Source organism: Crocuta crocuta, unplaced genomic scaffold, assembly GCF_008692635.1.
Source record: "Crocuta crocuta isolate KB4526 unplaced genomic scaffold, BGI_CrCroc_1.0 scaffold513, whole genome shotgun sequence".
Lineage (NCBI taxonomy): Eukaryota > Metazoa > Chordata > Mammalia > Carnivora > Hyaenidae > Crocuta > Crocuta crocuta.
In genome coordinates, this window is record NW_027527461.1 from 524,846 (window position 1) to 543,198 (window position 18,353).

Consider the following 18,353-nt stretch of genomic DNA (forward strand, 5'->3'; position numbering starts at 1 on the left):
ACTTGGTAGATGCAAGGGGTTTGTGCTGGTCTTCTAGCAGAGAGGCCCACTGCTGCTCTGGCTCTCAGGCACAATTGCACTCATGAAGAAGCACTTGCAGAGCCTACAGGGGTGGGTCTTGGTGTAAGTGGCTCAGGCCTCTAATGTGTGTGCTGTGTTGCACACTGAAGTCTGTCTGTGCTGATGGGCAGGGAATTAATATGGTTTCAGCCTGCCCTCTTCCCTGGAAAGGGGAATTTGTACCTACTGATCACTGAAGATCAAGCAATCTCCCCTCCTGTGTTCCAGGGATCCTTCAGATCTTTGCCTTCACCCTTTCTGTGTCTGAGCCTTTTGCCCACCCAGCATCATGGTCCTGTGCTTGGAGTTTCAAAACTCCAAATTTTAGGGACCTGGCATGGTTGGACCCACACTAAGCCTCTGGGGGAGGGTCTCACTGCACTGTTGCTGGTGTCTACTTGTCTCAGAATGGCAGTCACAGAATGTGCAGCCACTTGGAGCATGTTAAAGCACAGCAAAAGGCCGGTTTTCAGGTTACTTGGTCTTAGCAGGTATCTCTGCTCCTGTTGGACTGAATGGGGCAGCTCACTGGTACCTGCTGGCTCTTTAGAACCCAGAGAGGCAGTGCCACCTCTCCCATATGCACTGCAAGCAGGAGATCTGTCTGTCTCTGTGTGACCCAGTGTATCCTCAGACCACCTATCTGCTCCCGGGCCTCTGCCCTTCTTCTCCCAGGACCACATCCGTGCTGGCCAGGTTCCATCTCTGGTCATGGCATAGACTTCCAAAACTTCAGACTTTGAGTTCGCTGCTTAGAAAAACTTGGCAATAGGGGCGCCTGGGTGGCTTAGTCGGTTGGGCGTCCGACTTTCGCTTAGGTCATGATCTCGCGGTTCGTGGGTTCGGGCCCTGCGTCGGGCTCTGTGCTGACTGCCAGCTCAGAGCCTGGAGCTTGTTTCAGTCTGTGACTCCCTCTCTCTCTCTGACCCTCCCCTGCTCACGCTGTCTCTCTCTCTCTCCTAGAAATAAATAAAAAACATTAAAAACAAAAAAAGAAAAAAAAAAGAAAAAGTTGGCAATAGTCAGTCCCAGTTGTTTTCCCTCTCAGTGGTTTCAGAGAAGTGTTTTTCTTGTGCATTGCCCTGCATGCACATGCTCTCTCTCACACAGATACACTCTCTCTAGAAAATCTCTTTTTCCTCTATGATCAGAGCTTCTTACCCCCAACAGCACCCACAATTCTTTTCTCCTGCTAATCACTTCTCTGCAACTTCAACTTTACACAATGTTGCCTCTTTTCTCCCTCTAGTTGTGCAGTTCTCTCAGTCTTCAGATAGATTTCCTGAGTGTTTGGAATGATTTGATAATTATCTAGCTGTGTTTGATGGACAAGGCAAGTATAGGGCCCCCCTATACTACTCCTTCCCTACTTCAGGAGCCTTCATAGCCATGCCCAGAAGGTATTTGGAGGCATGATAGGAGCTTGGATAGTGAGAGTGGTAGGAACCCTGACTATATAGGTCTGTATTTGCTGTTCCAAAATAGGAGAGGCTGAGAAGATCGTCTACTGTCCCCTGAGAACCTCTCACTCTGAGGTCCAGGGGAAGTGCTTCAGATTTCCTATTCATGAAAGCTGGGCTCCCTTTCTGGCCCACACAGAGCATGAGATATACCTTGCCTTCCTTGAGGTCAGATCTCCTGTGCCCTACCAGCCTCTAACACAGTGGAGTCAGTGTTCACCAAGTGAGGTTGGAGTGAATCTCTAATGCAGTCTGTACTCCCAAGTCCAGGGGCAGGTCTGCAGAGAAATAGCCTCTGTGGTAAAGCCTGTGTCTTCCCTCTGGATTGAGATTCTTCTCATGTGGAGGTTGGGCCAGAGTGACACAGGGCAGCAGTAGAGCCCGCCTTCCTTGCCCATCCATTCTCACAACCAGTGATGTGTGTCACTGCCCTACTCTATTCTTCTAGAGGGCTTCCTGTGACAACTGAACACAACTAAAAGTCCTCATTAGGGCCTGGAGAGCCCTTTGGGTCCTGGCCCTGGCTACCTGTGCTCTGCTCTCCTCCCTTTACTACATCTGAAGTCTCACAGGCCTCCTTGATGTTTACAGTTATCAAATCCCTTCAGGCTCAGGGCCTTGTGCCTGCAGTTCTTTTTCTCTGCTTGGGACACCCTGTTTCTAGCTGTCTGTAAGGCTCCCTCCTTCTTTTTTCAGGCCACCTGCCTTGTGAGACTTCACTTATCGTCCATCTAAAATAGCAACCCCAGTCCGACTCCTTCACTGCATTCTCTGTCCCTTATCCAGGATGGTCCCTATCACAAGCTGATGCCATCCTGCATTGCCAAACTGTCACATTTCTCCTCCAGTTAGAGCAAGTATTGTGAAGGTCAGGAGCAAAGCTCATTCCCTGGCAAGTGCCTGGTCATGGTTGGTGCTCATTAAATATAGGTATCTTTTGTCATCCATTTAGATCCTAGTGCACAGGGAGAGTTAGGATAGCAGGGGTTTCAATGTTTTCTAAATCTGTTTGGCTTTTGCATTGCAGCTAGTGTATAAGTAAGGTGTCTGATATTGAGGGAGCCATCTGAAAATCTGTCTGAATCTGTTCAGCTCCTGAAATTGGGTAGTAAGAGGTCAAGTAGGGAGAGCTTGAGAATTTGGGAGGGAGGAAACTTATATTTGCCAAATTAGTAAAGAGAAGGGAGGACAAAGGTAGGACTGAAGCATGAAAGTAGAGCTGTTGAGGCAGTGAATCAGAAGACATCAGTGGATTTCACTCCAGCAGCCCATGCTTCTTTTGGTGGTTGCCGTCATTTGGGTAATGACAGTGGCACCTGGATTTACTACTAAAGAGGATCCTGTATTCAAAACACATTAAGAAGGAAGGAAGTATGGAATATTTCTTTGTGGTTGTTGTTACCTACTTTTTATTTAAATATAGTTAATATACAGTGCAATATTGGTTTCAGAACTAGAATTCAGTGATTTAAAAGTTGGAATTTTTTTCAAGATTTTATTTAAATTCAAGTTAGTTAACATATAGGTAATATTAGTATCAGAAGTAGAATTTAGTGATTCATCACTTACATGTAACACCCAGTGTTCATCACAAGTGCCCTTCTTAATACTCATCACCGATTTAGCCCATTTTCCACCATCAGCCCTGTTTATTCTCTATAGTCTATTGTGGTTTCTTTTCTTCTCTTTCTTCCCTCCATTCCCATATGTTCATCTGTTTTGTTTCTTAAATTCCACGTATAAGTGAAATCATATGATATTTGGTTTCTCTGATTGACTTATTTCATTTAGCAAAATATATTCTAGCTCCATCCGCATCATTGCAAATGGCAAGATTTCATTTCTTTTGATGCTAAGTAATATTCCATTGTATGTATTATAATATGCAATGTAATATATATATACAACATATATGTATAATATATACACAATGTATATACATAGATACATATATTTATTACATCTTCTTTATTCCTTCATCGGTTGATGGACATTTGGGCTCTCTACATAGTTTGGCTATTATTGACAATGATTCTATAAACATTGGAGTACATGTACCCCTTCAAATATGTATTTTGGTATATTTTGGGTAAATACCTAATAGTGCAATTGCTGGACCATAGGGTAGTTCTATTTTTAGCATTTTTGAGGAACCTCCATACTGTTCTCCAGAGTGGCTGCACCAGTTTGCATTCCCACCAGCAGTGCAAGAGAGTTCCCTTTCTCCACATCCTCACCAACACCTGATGTTTATTGTATTGTTAATTATAGCCATTCTGATAAGTGTGAGATGGTATCTTATGCTCGTGATTTGTATTTCCCTAATAATGAGTGATGTTGAGCATCTTTTCATGTGTCTGTCAGCAATCTGGATGTCATCTTTGTAAAAGTGTCTATTCATGTCTTGTGCCCATTTCCAAACTGGGTTGTATTTTTTTGTGGTTTTGAATTTGATAAGTTCTTTATAGATTTTGATATTAATCCTTTATCATATATATCCTTTGCAAATACCTTCCATACTGACAGACCCCTAGCCAGACTTATTACACACCCAGACAGACACACAAAAAACCCAGAAAGGACCCAAATAGGTAAAATCATGAATGAAAGATGAGAGATAACAACCAACACCACAGAAACATAAGCAATTATAAGAGAATACTATGAAAATTATATGCCAACAAACAAGGCATCTGGAAGATGGACTAATTTCCTAGGAACTCACAAACTACTGAAACTGAATTAGGAAGAAATAGAAAATTTGAACAGACCCATAACCAGCAAAGAAATTCCACCAGTAATCAAAAATCTCCCAACAAAAAAGAGTCCTGGTCCAGATGGCCTCCCAGGGGAATTACACTAGACATTTAAAGAAGAGTTAATACCTATTCTCAAATTTCCAAAAAATAGAAATGGAAGGACAGCTTCCAAACTCATTCTCTGAAGCCAGCATAGCCTTGACTCCAAAACCAAAGACTCCGCTAAAACAGAATTACATGCCAATATCCTTAATAAATCTGGATGCAAAAATTCTCAGTGAGATACTAGCAAATCAAATTCAACTGGATATTAAAAGAATTATTCACCATTATCAAGTGGGATATATTCCTGGGCTGCAGAGCTAGTTCAATATTCACAAATCAATCAGTGTGATACATCACATTAAAAGATGAAAGGATAAGAACCACATATCATCCTATCAATTGATGCAGAAAAAGCATTTTGAGAAAACAGCATCCTCTCTTGATAAAAATCCTTAACAAAGTATGGATATATGGAACATCCCTCAACATCATAAAGGTCATATTTGGAAGACCCACAGCTACTATCATCCTTAATGGGGAAAAACAGAGCCTTTCCCCTAAGAACAAGAAGAACAAGATAAGGATGCCCACTCTCAACATTTGTATTTAATATATTACTGGAAGTATTATCCTGAAAAATCAGACAAAAAAAAAAAAGTAAGGGCATACAAATTGGCAAAGAAGAAATCAAATGTTTACATCTGCAGATGGCATGATATCCTATGTAGAAAACCTGAAAGACTCCATTAAAAAATTGACAGAGCTAATACAAAAATTCAGCAAAGTCTCAGGATATAAAAACAAAATGCAAAAATCTGTTGCATTCCTATACACCAATAACAAAGCAGCAGAAAAAGAAAGCAAGAAATTGATTCCACTGGCAACTATACCAGTAAAAGTAAGATACCTAGGTATAAACCAAACTAAAGAGGCAAAAGACCTGTACTCTGAAAACCATAGAACACTTATGAAAGAAACTTAAGAGGACACAAAGAAATGGAAGAGCATTCCATGCTCATGGATTAAAAGAACAAATATTGTTAAAATGTCTATAGCACCCAAAGCAATCTACACATTTAATGCAATCCCTATGAAAATACCACCAGCATCCTAAAATTTATATGGTACCACAAAAGACCACAAATAGTCAAAGTAATCTGAAAAAGGAAAACAAAACTGGAGGCATCACCAATCTGGATTTCAAGCTGTATTAAAAAGCTATAGTCATAAAGACATTATAGTATTGACACAAAAACCCATAGACCAATGAAATAGAAAAGAAACACCAGAAATGGACCCACAAGTATATGGCCAACTAATCTTCAACAAAGCAGGAAAGACTATCCAATGGAAAAAAGACAATCTCTTCAATACTATTTTTCTTCAACAGATGGTGTTGGGAAAATTAGATGGTGACATGCAGAAGAATGGAACTGGACAACTTTCTTACACCATATGTAAGAAGAAATTCAAAATACATGAAAGACCTAAATATGAGACAAGAGAACATCAAAATCCTATAGAAGAATATAGGCAGCAACCTCTCTGACCTCCCCTGGAACAACTTCTTCGTAGACACATCACCGAAGGCAAGGGAAACGAAAGCAAACATGAACTACTGGGACGTCATCTTCTGCACATTGAAGCAAACAATCAACAAAACTAAAGGCAGCCTAAAGAATGGGAGAAGGTATTTGCAAAGGATATATATGAGAAAGGATTAATATCAAAATCTATAAAGAACTTATCAAATTCAAAACCACAAAAAAGTACAACCCAGTTTGGAAATGGGCACAAGACATGGATAGCCACTTTTACAAAGACGACATCCAGACTGCTGACAGACACATGAAAAGATGCTCAACATCACTCATTATTACATGATAAGATACCATCTCACACTTGTCAGAATGGCTATAATTAACAATACAATAAACATCAGGTGTTGGTGAGGATGTGGAGAAAGGGAACTCTCTTGCACTGCTGGTGGGAATGCAAACTGGTGCAGCCACTCTGGAGAGGAGAGGGGGAAGGAAAGAAAAGGAAAGAAAGAAAGAGAGGGGCAGGGGGGAAGTAGAAGAAAAAAGTAAACCTGGTCCTGTTTCCACCAGAACTACACATGTCATTTTGAAGCATTCAATTTTCAGTACAGTTGGTACATGCAGGGTGCTGCCTGTGCTGGTCTTCTTTATGAGAGACTGACTGCATTGGCTCAGAGTCAGTCTTACTACAGTAAATAAGCAGTTACCAGGCACTTTGATGTGGGTTTTGGTGTAACCAGGTCCCATCTCTACTGGGGGCTGCTGTGTTGGTCTCAGAAGTTCTGGTCTCTTGGTGTTGGGGGAAAATGGCACCACCCCAATCTTTTGTCCCCAGACAGGATCTCACTTCCCCCACTATTCAGACAGCTTTCACAGATAGTAAGGGCAGTCAGCTCATCTTGCGCCACAGGTCTCTTGAGTTTTTTCTTGGTGTGCAGCTGGCATACAAAACTTGAAAGCTTAATGGGCCGAGCATTGCATGGACCTGTGTCCTTCCTTTGGAGTAGAGCCTCTCCATACTGTGTCAGATGGTTTTTGTCCCAGAAAAATAGTCCCTTGCCAGCATGGTGTGTGAAGTGTATGGTGTAGCACCACTGAAAGCAGCAACAAGGTTATATGCCATCTCCTGTACCTCTGTCCCCTGCTGATGCCATTGGCTGGCACCTATAGGTTCTTTTGTCCTTGGAGATGCAAAAAAACTTCTTCCAAAAGTACTCCAATAAGGGGAATGTTCTCTCCCAGTCTGCCTTGAAGTTGCCTACACCAGGCTATGCACTCTAGTGCCAGCTCCCTCCTTCTCTCCATGACCACACACTACAGCTCTACTCTAGAAAGTCACGCATTTCCAGAATTTTAGAGTTGAGCTCCACACGCTATTTGCAAACAAACAAATGACAAAACATAACAAAAACCTGCAGCACTCAGTACTTCTTGCATCCCAGTCTGTGGTCCAGAGAGATTTTCCTCTTGTGCAAACTCAATACTGCATTCTCTTAACAGCTCTCTCTTTCCCTCCCTTTTTTCTATCAACAGAGAGGGTTTCCTCCCCCTCTCCAGCACTGCCATTTTTCTGTCCCCCAGTTCACATCCATCCACCTCACACTTGTCATGCTGTCTTGTTCCAACTGTGCAGGTACTTCTGCCATTCTGCAGATCAATTTCTTGGGTGTTCCAAGTAATATCTGACCTGAGTAGAGCTGTGTTTGGGGGATGAGGAACGCCCAGGGTTCCCTTTCTTCTCCACTATCTTACCTCCTCCCCCTGGAACTTCTCTTTAGAATACCTCCTATCATTAAAATACTTTTGCACATGAAAGAGTAACCTGTGTTTGGAAAATTCCCTTACCTGGTACTGTGCCTGGTGGTGCTGGTTCCAAAACGCAGTTCAAGCTTAGGTGCTCTGCAGTGGGAGCACCCTCTTCTCAGGTGGTGCTTTAACAAAGTTTTCTGCTGAAAAACTGTCTCCTTTGTGACCTCATTTCATTTTGTTTCCTGTCATTGCAGCAGTTCCACTGTTGGGAAAGGTGGTAGTTCAAAGCTAAAGTCCATGAAGGTACTTGAGGTTCTGAATGCATTGGAAGAGGAGGGGCCCAGCCACAGCAGGGAAGAGATCTTCATTGCACCACCTGACAGTGCCTCAGGGGACTTCACTGATGAGGACTCAGGTGACGAAGATTCCCAGAGAGGCTACTATCTGCCTGGTAGTGTGATGCATGCTTCTGTTGTGCCTGAAGACTCTGGCACTGAGGAGGAGGATGTTGACTTGCAGCCACCACCAGCCATGAAGAGGCAAAAAGCAGTAGTGGACCCTCAGCGTGTTTGGATCAAAAGAGATATCCGACCCAACTTCAGCAATTGGACTCCATCAGATCCTCACATAGAGGATCTCAAAAGCCAGGAATTGAGTCCTGTAGGCCTGTTTGAGTTGTTTTTTGATGAAGGAACTATTAATTTCATTGTTAATGAAACCAATCGTTATGCTTGGCAGAAAAATGTCAACCTCGGGCTCACAGCCCAGGAATTAAAGTGTGTTTTGGGAATTTTGATTTTAAGTGGGTATATATCCTATCCAAGGAGAAGGATGTTTTGGGAAACATCTCCTGATTCACATCATCATCTTGTGGCTGATGCAATTAGAAGGGACAGGTTTGAACTGATCTTTTCATACATGCATTTTGCAGATAATAATGAGCTGGATGAAATTGATAGGTTTGCCAAGGTCAGGCCTCTCATTGTCCGGATGAATTGCAATTTCCAGAAGCACGCACCCTTAGAAGAGTTCTACAGCTTTGGTGAGTCCATGTGTGAATACTTTGGGCACCGGGGATCTAAGCAGCTGCCTGCGGGGAAACCCATGCGGCTGGGCTACAAGATCTGGTGTGGGACAACCAGCAGGGGCTATCTGGTGTGGTTTGAGCCTTCACAGGGCACACTGTTCACCAAGTCAGACAGGGGCTTGGACTTAGGAGGCAGTATGGTGGTAAAATTTGTGGATGCTCTTCAGGAGCGTGGCTGTTTGCCATACCACATATTTTTTGACAAAGTTTTTACAAGTGTCAAACTCATGTCCATTTTGAGGAAAAAGGGGGTGAAGGCCACCGGAACTGTTCGTGAATACAGGACTGAGCGATGTCCCCTCAAAGATCCCAAAGAACTTAAGAAAATGAAGAGGGGTTCATTTGATTATAAAGTTGATGAGAGTGAGGAGATTATCGTGTGCCGCTGGCATGATACCAGTGTGGTTAACATCTGCTCCAATGCTGTGGGCATAGAGCCAGTGGAGCTGACCAGCCATCATTCAGGAATAGCCAAGACACGGACCCAGGTCCATCAACCATCCCTGGTGAAGTTGTACCAGGAAAAAGTGGGAGGGGTCAGCCGGATGGACCAGAACATTGCCAAGTACAAGGTGAAGATCCGGGGCATGAAGTGGTACTCAAGCTTCATTGGCTATGTCATCGATGCTGCCCTCAATAATGCATGGCAGCTACACAGGATCTGCAGCCATGATGCCCAGGTAGACCTCCTGGCCTTCCGGAGATATGTGGCCTGTGTGTACCTAGAGAGCAATGCTGACATGTCGTCCCAAGGGAGGCGAAGCAGACGGCTGGAAACTGAGAGCCGCTTTGACATGATTGGTCACTGGATCGTCCACCAGGACAAGAGGACTCGGTGTGCCCTTTGCCACTCGCAGACCAACACCCGCTGCGAGAAATGCCAGAAGGGTGTCCATGCCAAGTGTTTCAGGGAGTACCACATTCGGTGATGCACATTGGACAGAGGGAGCCCTGTGGATGTTTGGTTTATAATGAAATGTTTATAGGGGTGCCTGGGTGGCTTAGTCGGTTAAGTGTCCGACTTTCGCTTAGGTCATGATCTCGCGGTTCGTGGGTTTGAGCCCCGCATCGGGCTCTGTGCTGACTGCCAGCTCAGAGCCTGGAGCCTGTTTTAGTCTGTGACTCCCTCTCTCTCTGACCCTCCCCTGCTCTCACTGTCTCTCTCTCTCTCTCTCCTAGAAATAAATAAAACATTAAAAAAAAAAAAAAGAAATGTTTATAGCTGATTTCATGTAGCAGATGGAGCACTTGTGTTTTATTTGTGTTGGAGAAAACACCTGAATCCCTAATGATTTGGTCTTGTATTTTCTCCCCACGTCCATCACAGTTATCTTTTGTCTTCTGTGGTACCTACATGTAACATAAATTAATGTTTATGTTGGTAATTGTAGGTGTTTTTAACAATCTATAGATTATACTGTTATTTATTTCAACTAAAATAAAAAACTTGCTTTGAATGATAGGTGTGTCCTAGTAAGGATAATCAAATAGAGCCAAAAACTTTAAAGAAATTTTCATGAATAGTAAAAAGGTTTTATAATTGTATACTATTGACTTTAATATAAGGTGAGAAAATAGTATGTAAGTGTGGTATCAGTATGATGAAGGAGATTTTAATCATATTTATTTCAGTTTGCCACTAGCGAATTGTCCAGGAATATAGATAATCAGCTTTATGTTTATCCGGAGGGCTAGATTTGTAGACTGTCTATTTTCTTGATAAAAATATTTTCCTAATACAAGTATATCCTTATGAAATTCATTTTTATAACTAGTGTAAGATAGGTATCTGGTTTTCCACCTCCCTAAGCAATGGTTTGTATCATTTATTAAAACACTTATATTTTCCAGTTGATTTAAATTCTAATTTTATAAGGGGGAGGAGTTCAGATAGTGGTGAAGTAGGGGGACTTGGGCTAGTCTCAGTACCTCAAATACAGCTAGCTCAACATCAAATCACTTTTTTGAACAGTTTATTGTGAAGTTGGTTTCCATGTAACACCCAGTGCTCATCCCCACAACTGCCCTCCTCCATGACCATCATCCCCCTTCCCCTCCTCCCCACCCCATCAGTTCTCAGTTTGTTCTCAGCATTCAAGAGTCTCTCATGGTTTGCCTCTCTCCCTCTCCCCCACTATTTTTCCCCTCATCTTCTCCCCCACAGTCCTCCGTTAAGTTCCTCTTATTCCTCCTATACATGCAAACATATGGTAGTTGTCCTTCTCTGCCTGACTTATTTCACTCAGCATAACACCCTCAGGGTCCATCCATGTTGCTACACATGGCCAGATTTCATTCTTTCTCATTGCCATGTAGTATCCATTCTATACATAAACCACATCTTCTTGATCCATTCGTCAGTTGATGGACACTTAGGCTCTTTCCATGTTTTGGCTATTGTTGAGAGTGCTGCTATGAACATTGGAATACATGTGCCCCTATGCCTCAGCACTCCTGTATCCCTTGTGTAAATTCCTAGCAGTGCTATAGCTGGGTCATAGGGGAGTTCTATTGTGAATTTTTGAGGAACCTCCACACTGTTTTCCAGAGGGGCTGCACCAGTTTACATTCCCACCAATAATGTAGCAGGATGCCATTTCTCCACATCCTCGCCAGCATCCAGAGTACTCTGATTTACTCATTTTAGCCACTCTGACTGGCATGAGGTATGTGGTTTTGATTTATATTTCCCTGATGAGAAGGGATGCTGAGCATCGTTTCGTGTGTCTGTTGACCATCTGGATGTCCTCTTTGGAGAAGTTTCTGTTCATATCTTCTGCCCATTTCTTCACTGGATTGTTTTCCAGGTGTGGAGTTTGGTGAGTTCCTTATAGATTTTGGATAGTTTCTTTGATGTCCCTTATGCTTTTTTCAAGCCCAGCTATTCATTTTATGATTATTATTCTAAAATCTTGTTCAGTTATGCTGCTTATATCTGTTTTGAGCAGTTCATTAGCTGTCAGTTCTTCTTAGAATTTCTTTGGAGGAGAGCTCTTTTGTTTCGTCATTTTAATTAGCTTTCTGGCTAATTTCTGTTGGTTTTAAAGAGTTGTTATGCTCTCTGCACCTGTGAGTGCTGCTGTGTCCAAGAAGGCTCTTTGGCTGTCCAGGGCCTATCCTTTCAGAGAGTGTTTTTTGAATGGTATCTCTTGGTCTCTCTTGTTGAGACCTTGGTTTTTTTGTTTTGCTGCTTGTAGGGATATTTGGGACTCTCCACCATGTGTACTTTGGCTTGTTTCTTGAGGTAGCCGGTTCTGTTAGGAGTTCTGGGGTATTTTGTTCTCTCTTTCAGATTCTTTTTTTCTTAATCAGGCAGTTGTAACACAATGCGGAGGAATGAAGCAATAGGCAAATGAACAGCCTTCCAGTCTCAATGCAGGCATTCGTCGCTCCAGCTCTTGCTGGTTCTTGTTTTCCCTGGAGGGAGGACCAGAAGGTGGTGCCAGGCTCCGTCCCCACTGCTCTCTCCGCGTGGAATTGTGCAAGACACAAACGTCCTCGCGCTGCCTCTGCTCTTGGAGGGGCAGCCTTTAACACAAAAGGGGTGTGTGGGTGTCATACTCTAATTTCTTTGGAGGAAAGTTCTTCCATTTCGTCATTTTCTTCGTTTTGTATCTCTTGTTAGTTTTAAAAGCTTGTTATGCATTCTGCACCTGTGAGTGCTGCTGTACCAAAGAAGGCTCTTAGACTGTCCAGGATCTGTCCATTAAGAAAATGTTCTTTGAACGGTGTCTCTTGGTCTCTCTTGTTGAAACCTTGGTTATCTTATCTTTCTGATTTGACAGATATATTTAGAACTTTTCATCCTGAGGCCATGGAATTCACTTTCTTCTCAAGTGTGCCTGGCACTTTCTCCAATATAGATCACATACTGGGACATAAAGCAGCCCTCAATAAATATAAAAGAATTGAGATCATACCATGCAAACTTTCAGATCACAATGCTATGAAACTTGAAATCAATCACAGGAAGAATTCTGGAAAACCTCCAAAAACATGAGGTGAAAGAACACCCTACTAAAGAACGAATGGGCCAATCAGGCAAGTAGAGAAGAATTAAAAAATATATGGAAACAAATGAAAATGAAAACACAACAATCCAAACTCTATGTCAGGCGGCAAAGGCAGTCCTAAGTGGAAAGTACATTGCACTTCCAGGCCTATTTCAAGAAATTAGGAAAAGTGCCAGTTTAAACAGTGCAACTAAAGGAAGTAGAGGGACAGAAACAGGAGCACCCCAAACTCAGGAGGAGAAGAGAAACAATAAAACTCAGGGTAGAAATAATCAATATAGAAACCAAAAAAAGAGTTGAACACATCAATGAAACCAAGAATTAGTTTTTTGAAAAAATAAACAAAATTGACAAACCTCTAGCCAGGCTTTTCAAAAAAGGAAAGAGCACTCATCTAGACAACATCGTGAATGAAAAAGGACTTATTACAAACAACCCCTCAGAAATACAAGCAATTATCAGGCAATATTATGAAAAAGTACATGCCATCAAACTAGGCAACTTAGAAGAAATGGACAAATTCCTAAACAAACATTTACTACCAAAATTCACATGGGAAGAGATAGAAAACGTGAACAGATCCAGAACTAGTGAGGAAATGGAATCAGTTCTCAAATATCTCCCAACAAAAAAGAGCCCTGGGCCAGATGGCTTTCCTGGGGATTCTACCAGACATTAAAAACAGAATTAATAACCATTCTTCTCAAGCTATTCCAAATAATAGGAATCAAAGGAAGACTTCCGGACTCATTTAATAAAGCCAGCATCACTTTGATTCCCAAGCCAGACAGAGATCCAGCAAAAAAAGAGAACTACAAGCCAATATCCTTGATAAATACGGATGCAAAAATTCTCAACAAGATACTTGCAAATTGAATCCAACAGCACATAAAAAGAATGATCCACCAAGATCAAGTGGGATTCATTCTTGGATTACAGACTGGTTCAATATTTGCAAATCAATCAATGTGATACATCACATTACCAAAAGAAAGATAAAAACCATATGATCCTGTCGATAGATGCAGAAAAGGCATTTAACAAGATACAACATCCGTCTTCATAAGACCCTCTTGAAAGTCGGGATAGAAGGAACTTACTTAAACATCATAAAAGCCATCTATGAGAAGCCCACCACTAACATCATCGTCAATGGGGAAAAACTGAGAGCTTTCCCTGTGAGATCAGGCACACAACAGGAATGTCCACTCTCACCACTGTTATTTAACAGTGCTGGAAGTCCTAGAATCAGTAATCAGACAACAAAAGGATATCAGAGGCATCAGAATTGGCAAAGAAGAAGTCAAACTTTCAATTTTCGCAGGTGACATGATACTCTACATGGAAAACCTGACAGACTTCCACCAGGAGCCTACTAGAACTGATCCATGAAAAGTCGCAGGATACAAAATCAACATACAGAAATACGTTGCATTCTTATACACCAACAATGAAACAACAGAAAGAGAAATCAAGAAACTGATCCCATTCACAATCACACAAAAAACCATAAGATACCTAGGAATAAATCGAACCAAAGACATGAGATCTGTATGATGAAAACTATAGAAAACTTATGAAGGAAATTGAAGAAGACACAAAGAAATGGAAAAACATTCCTTGCTCATGGGTCAGAAGGATAAATATTGTTAAAATGTCAAATGAATACTACCCAAAGTAATCTCCACATTCAATGCAATCCCAATCAAAACTGCACCAGCATTCTTCTCAAAGCTAGAACAAACTATCCTAAAATTTGTATGGAACCCCTAAAGTTCCCGAATAGTCAAAGTAAATATTGAAGAAGAAAACCAAAACGGGAGGTTTCACCATACCAGACTTCAGTCTCTGCGACAAAGCTGTAATCTTCAAGATAGTATGGTATTGGCACAAAAACAGACACATAGATGAGTGGAATAGAATAGAAAACCCAGAACTGGACCCCCAAATGTATGGCCAATTAATTTTTGACAAAGCAGGAGAGAGTATCCAATAGAATAAAGACAGCCTCTTTAACAGATGGTGCTGGGAGAACTGGACAGCAACATGCAGAAGAATGAAGCTAGATTACTTTTTTACACCATACACAAAAGTAAACTCAAAATGGTTGAAGGACCTGAATGTGAGACAGGAAACATTCTAAATCCTAGAGGATAAAGCAGGAAACAACCTCCTTTACCTCAACCCCAATAATCTCTTACTTGACATATCCCCAAAGGGAAAGGAATCAAGAGCAAAAATGAACTACTGGGACTTCATCAAGAAGAATAGCTTCTGCACGGCAAAGGAAACAGTCAATGAAACTAATAGGCAGCTGACAGAATGGGAAAAGATAGTTGCAAATGACATATCAGATAAAGGGCTATTATCCAAAATCTATAAGGAACTCACCAAACTCCACACCCAAAAAACAAATAATACAGTGAAGAAATCGGCAGAAGACATGAACAGACACTTCTCCACAGAGGACATCCAGATGGCCAACCGACACATGAAACAATGCTCAGCGTCAATCATCATCAGGGAAATACAAATCAAAACCACACTGAGATACCACCTCATGCCAGTCAGAATGGCTTAAATGAAATCAGGAGACTATAGATGGTGGCAAGGATGTTAAGAAATGGGCACCCTCCTACACTGCTGATGGAAATGTTACTGGTGCAGCCCCTCTGGAAAACAGTGTGGAGGTTCCTCAGAAAATTCACAATAGAACTCCCCTATGACGCAGCTATAGCACTGCTAGGAATTTACCCAAGGGTTACAGGGGTGCTGATGCATAGGGGCACATGGACCCCAATGTTCACTGTAGCAGTGTTCATTGTAGCACTCTCAACAATAGCCAAAACATGGAAAGATCCAAAACATGGATCAAGAAGATATGGTTTATCTATATAATGGAATACTACATGGCAATGAGAAAGAATGAAATCTGGCCATGTGTAGCAACATGGATGGAACTTGAAGGTTTTATGCTGAGTGAAATAAGTCAGGCAGAGAAGGACAGCTACCATATGTTTGCATGTATAGGAAGATTAGGAGGAACTTAACAGAGGACCATGGGGCAGAAGAAAGGGGGAAACGGGAAGAGAGGGAGGGAGGCAAACCATGAGAGACTCTTGAATGCCAAGAACAAACTGAGGGCTGATGAGGGTGGGGGAAGGGGAAGGGGGATGATGGGCATGGAGTAGGGCGCCTGTGGGCATGAGCACTGGGTGTTATATGGAAACCAACTTGACAATAAACTATTTCAGAAAAATACATACATACATACATACATACATACATACATACATACATACAGGAGGCTCATAGACTGGCCAGGACCTGTCCCTTCAGGAAGTATTCTTTAACTAGTGTCTCTTGGTCTGTCTATTATCCTGAGGGCTCCAACCATAACAATCGAATAGCAGCCGTAAAAACCCACACTTTTGTACACGGTACTGTGGGCTCCTTGTTTGCTCCAGGATCCCAGAAGTCAGCAGTAGATATCCATCTCAACTCAAAACAAGGCTCCCATGTGGTCCAGTCAGGGAGAAAGGTGGACAAAGGATAGTTCTAAGGGAAGTGGTTCTCCAACGCCAGCACTCTCTTCTTACGCCCCAAGGAAGTGTGTCCTGACCTGGAGAGAAATGACCCAGCATTTTGTGTCTCAGCAAACCCTGGACAGGTAACGAGGGGTACTATTGGTAAGGCTGCTTCTCACGGTGTTTACACTGGGGCAGAGATTAAGATAAGATGCTGGACAAACAGCTCTAAAGAGAGTCTTTCAGACAGTGGTCCTGGGGGGCCTCTGATGGGGCAGGCCACTGGGGATATGAGCTTTGGGTAATAGTGTCTCCAAACTCAGGTTATCCTTTGTGCTGGGTCCCGCAGTTGCCATTGGAATGCTGTGGCAAGGCGGTCCTAAAAGTTCAGGCCCTGGTTTACCCCAAGTGCAGGGTGATGCTCGGGGCCACACGTGGTGCTGTTGTGCTGATGAGTGCTCCAAAGGAGGGGTTCGGATGTGGGGCAGCCTCTCCTCCCTAAACCTATGGGTGCTTCAGAAACCCCCAGCCTGAAGCAGGCCTGTTTTGTGGTGCCACTGGCAGTGTTCTGCCTAGCACCACCCTGGGAAAGCCTGGTTCCAGCCCTGGGGCATTGTTTGATGACAGATTCTTTCTGATATTCCTCAGACATGGGCAAGCAGGGTTCCTCCTGTTGTTGTCAACCATCTTCTCATTTTCAAGCCTCATTATGAATTTCCTCATCGGGCTCCAGATGGGAGGCAATGACCAGCTGTTGGAGGGAACAAGATACAGGTAGGGGCCGGGGGTGCTATTCGGTGTGGAGACAGTGTCCACTGCCCTCACGTGACCTGTGACATAGTGGAGACAAGGACTAGGTACTTCATTCCCCAAACCCAGGTGGGCCATGGGCTCCATCCCCTCAGTGCAGTGCTGCTGAGTAGGGCTTGCACCCGTGTCTACATGTGCTCTCTCCTGGATGACTACTCCAACTCAAGTACACAGTTGGGATCTGGAATCCCCAGCTGCTCCTTGAATCCAAAGACGTTTCAGCCAGTGCAGGGCTTCTGCTCATCTTTGGACTGCATCCTGAGGATGAGCACATGACTATCACTGTGCTCTCTGTCATGACAGTGAGAGTAGCTATCCTTACGCACAGTTTCTCAGATAGCGAGGAAGTGAGACAAAAACCCCTGAACCCATAGACCCTATCTCTAAGCCTCTTTAATTGAGAAGCTTCTGTGGAGGCTCCAGTAAGGGAGTCTTCTCTGTGCTGAGACCTGTCCTTGCGGAAGAAGGAGTGATACTGACATTAAACTCTTGCCTGTGATAGCACCTCCCAGGAACACATGCATGTGATCCAAACTATACATGGATCAGAGCCTTGAGAACATTTAAAACAATAGATCTTAAATGATGCTAAGTACATTTCCCGGTTTGGGCCACCACCATGACTGAAGTGACAATATTTCCATCACCTACAGAGAAACCCTGAAGCACCAGCAGTCAGGCCATTTTCACCCCTGCCCTCAGCACTTTATACCTTCCAATTCCTTCCTGTCTGCAGTGGTTTCACTATTGTGCACTTTTCACGGGTACTGTATCACAGAACACGCGCCACTTCTATTTACTGTCTTCATAGTAAATTAAATGAGAATCCATATTCATAATTTCAAAATTGTGAATGTGATTTTTGTTGTAATTGTTCAAATGTTTATTTGTGTGTGTGTGTGTATGTGTGTGTGAGAGAGAAAAAGACACAGAGAGAGAGAGAGAGAGAGAGAGAGAGTAGGGCAGACAGAGAAGGAAGTTCAGAAAGAAGCGGACTTCAGATGCCCCACTGTCAATAAGATACTAACCCTGATCCCAAACTCAGGAAACCTGAGATCATCACCTGAGTGAAGTCAGGCGTTCAAATGACTGAGACATCCAGGTGCCCAAATAATGAAAATGATTCTCATATCAACACAAAAGAAAAACTTCTGAGTAAAAATCTTCAGACATGTGCAGTCTCTATGTTAAAAAAATGCAAAGTCACTGAAGAATATGAATGCAAATTTGAAACACAAAGTAGTGATTTTCTTTATGTATAAGAAAATAATCAAAAACATAAAAAAGGCAGTAGGAAATCTG

General features: G+C 42.6%; 1 protein-coding gene across 4 annotated transcripts in view; it reads left to right on the top strand.

Moving 5' to 3' along the window:
• The window catches only part of PGBD2 (piggyBac transposable element derived 2), a 53,427-nt gene extending 43,388 nt beyond the window's left edge, over window positions 1-10,039 (top strand). For 3 of the 4 annotated variants that reach the window (XM_077763725.1, XM_077763721.1, XM_077763735.1), the window contains one exon: window positions 7,869-10,039. In XM_077763725.1, the coding sequence (XP_077619851.1) occupies window positions 7,869-9,630 (1,762 nt within the window). In that variant the 3' untranslated portion in view covers window positions 9,631-10,039. Of the gene's footprint in view, window positions 1-5,714; window positions 6,015-7,868 lie in introns of all 4 variants that reach the window. The other variant, XM_077763718.1, reaches the window with a different exon arrangement.
• The last annotated feature ends 8,314 nt before the right edge of the window (window positions 10,040-18,353 follow it).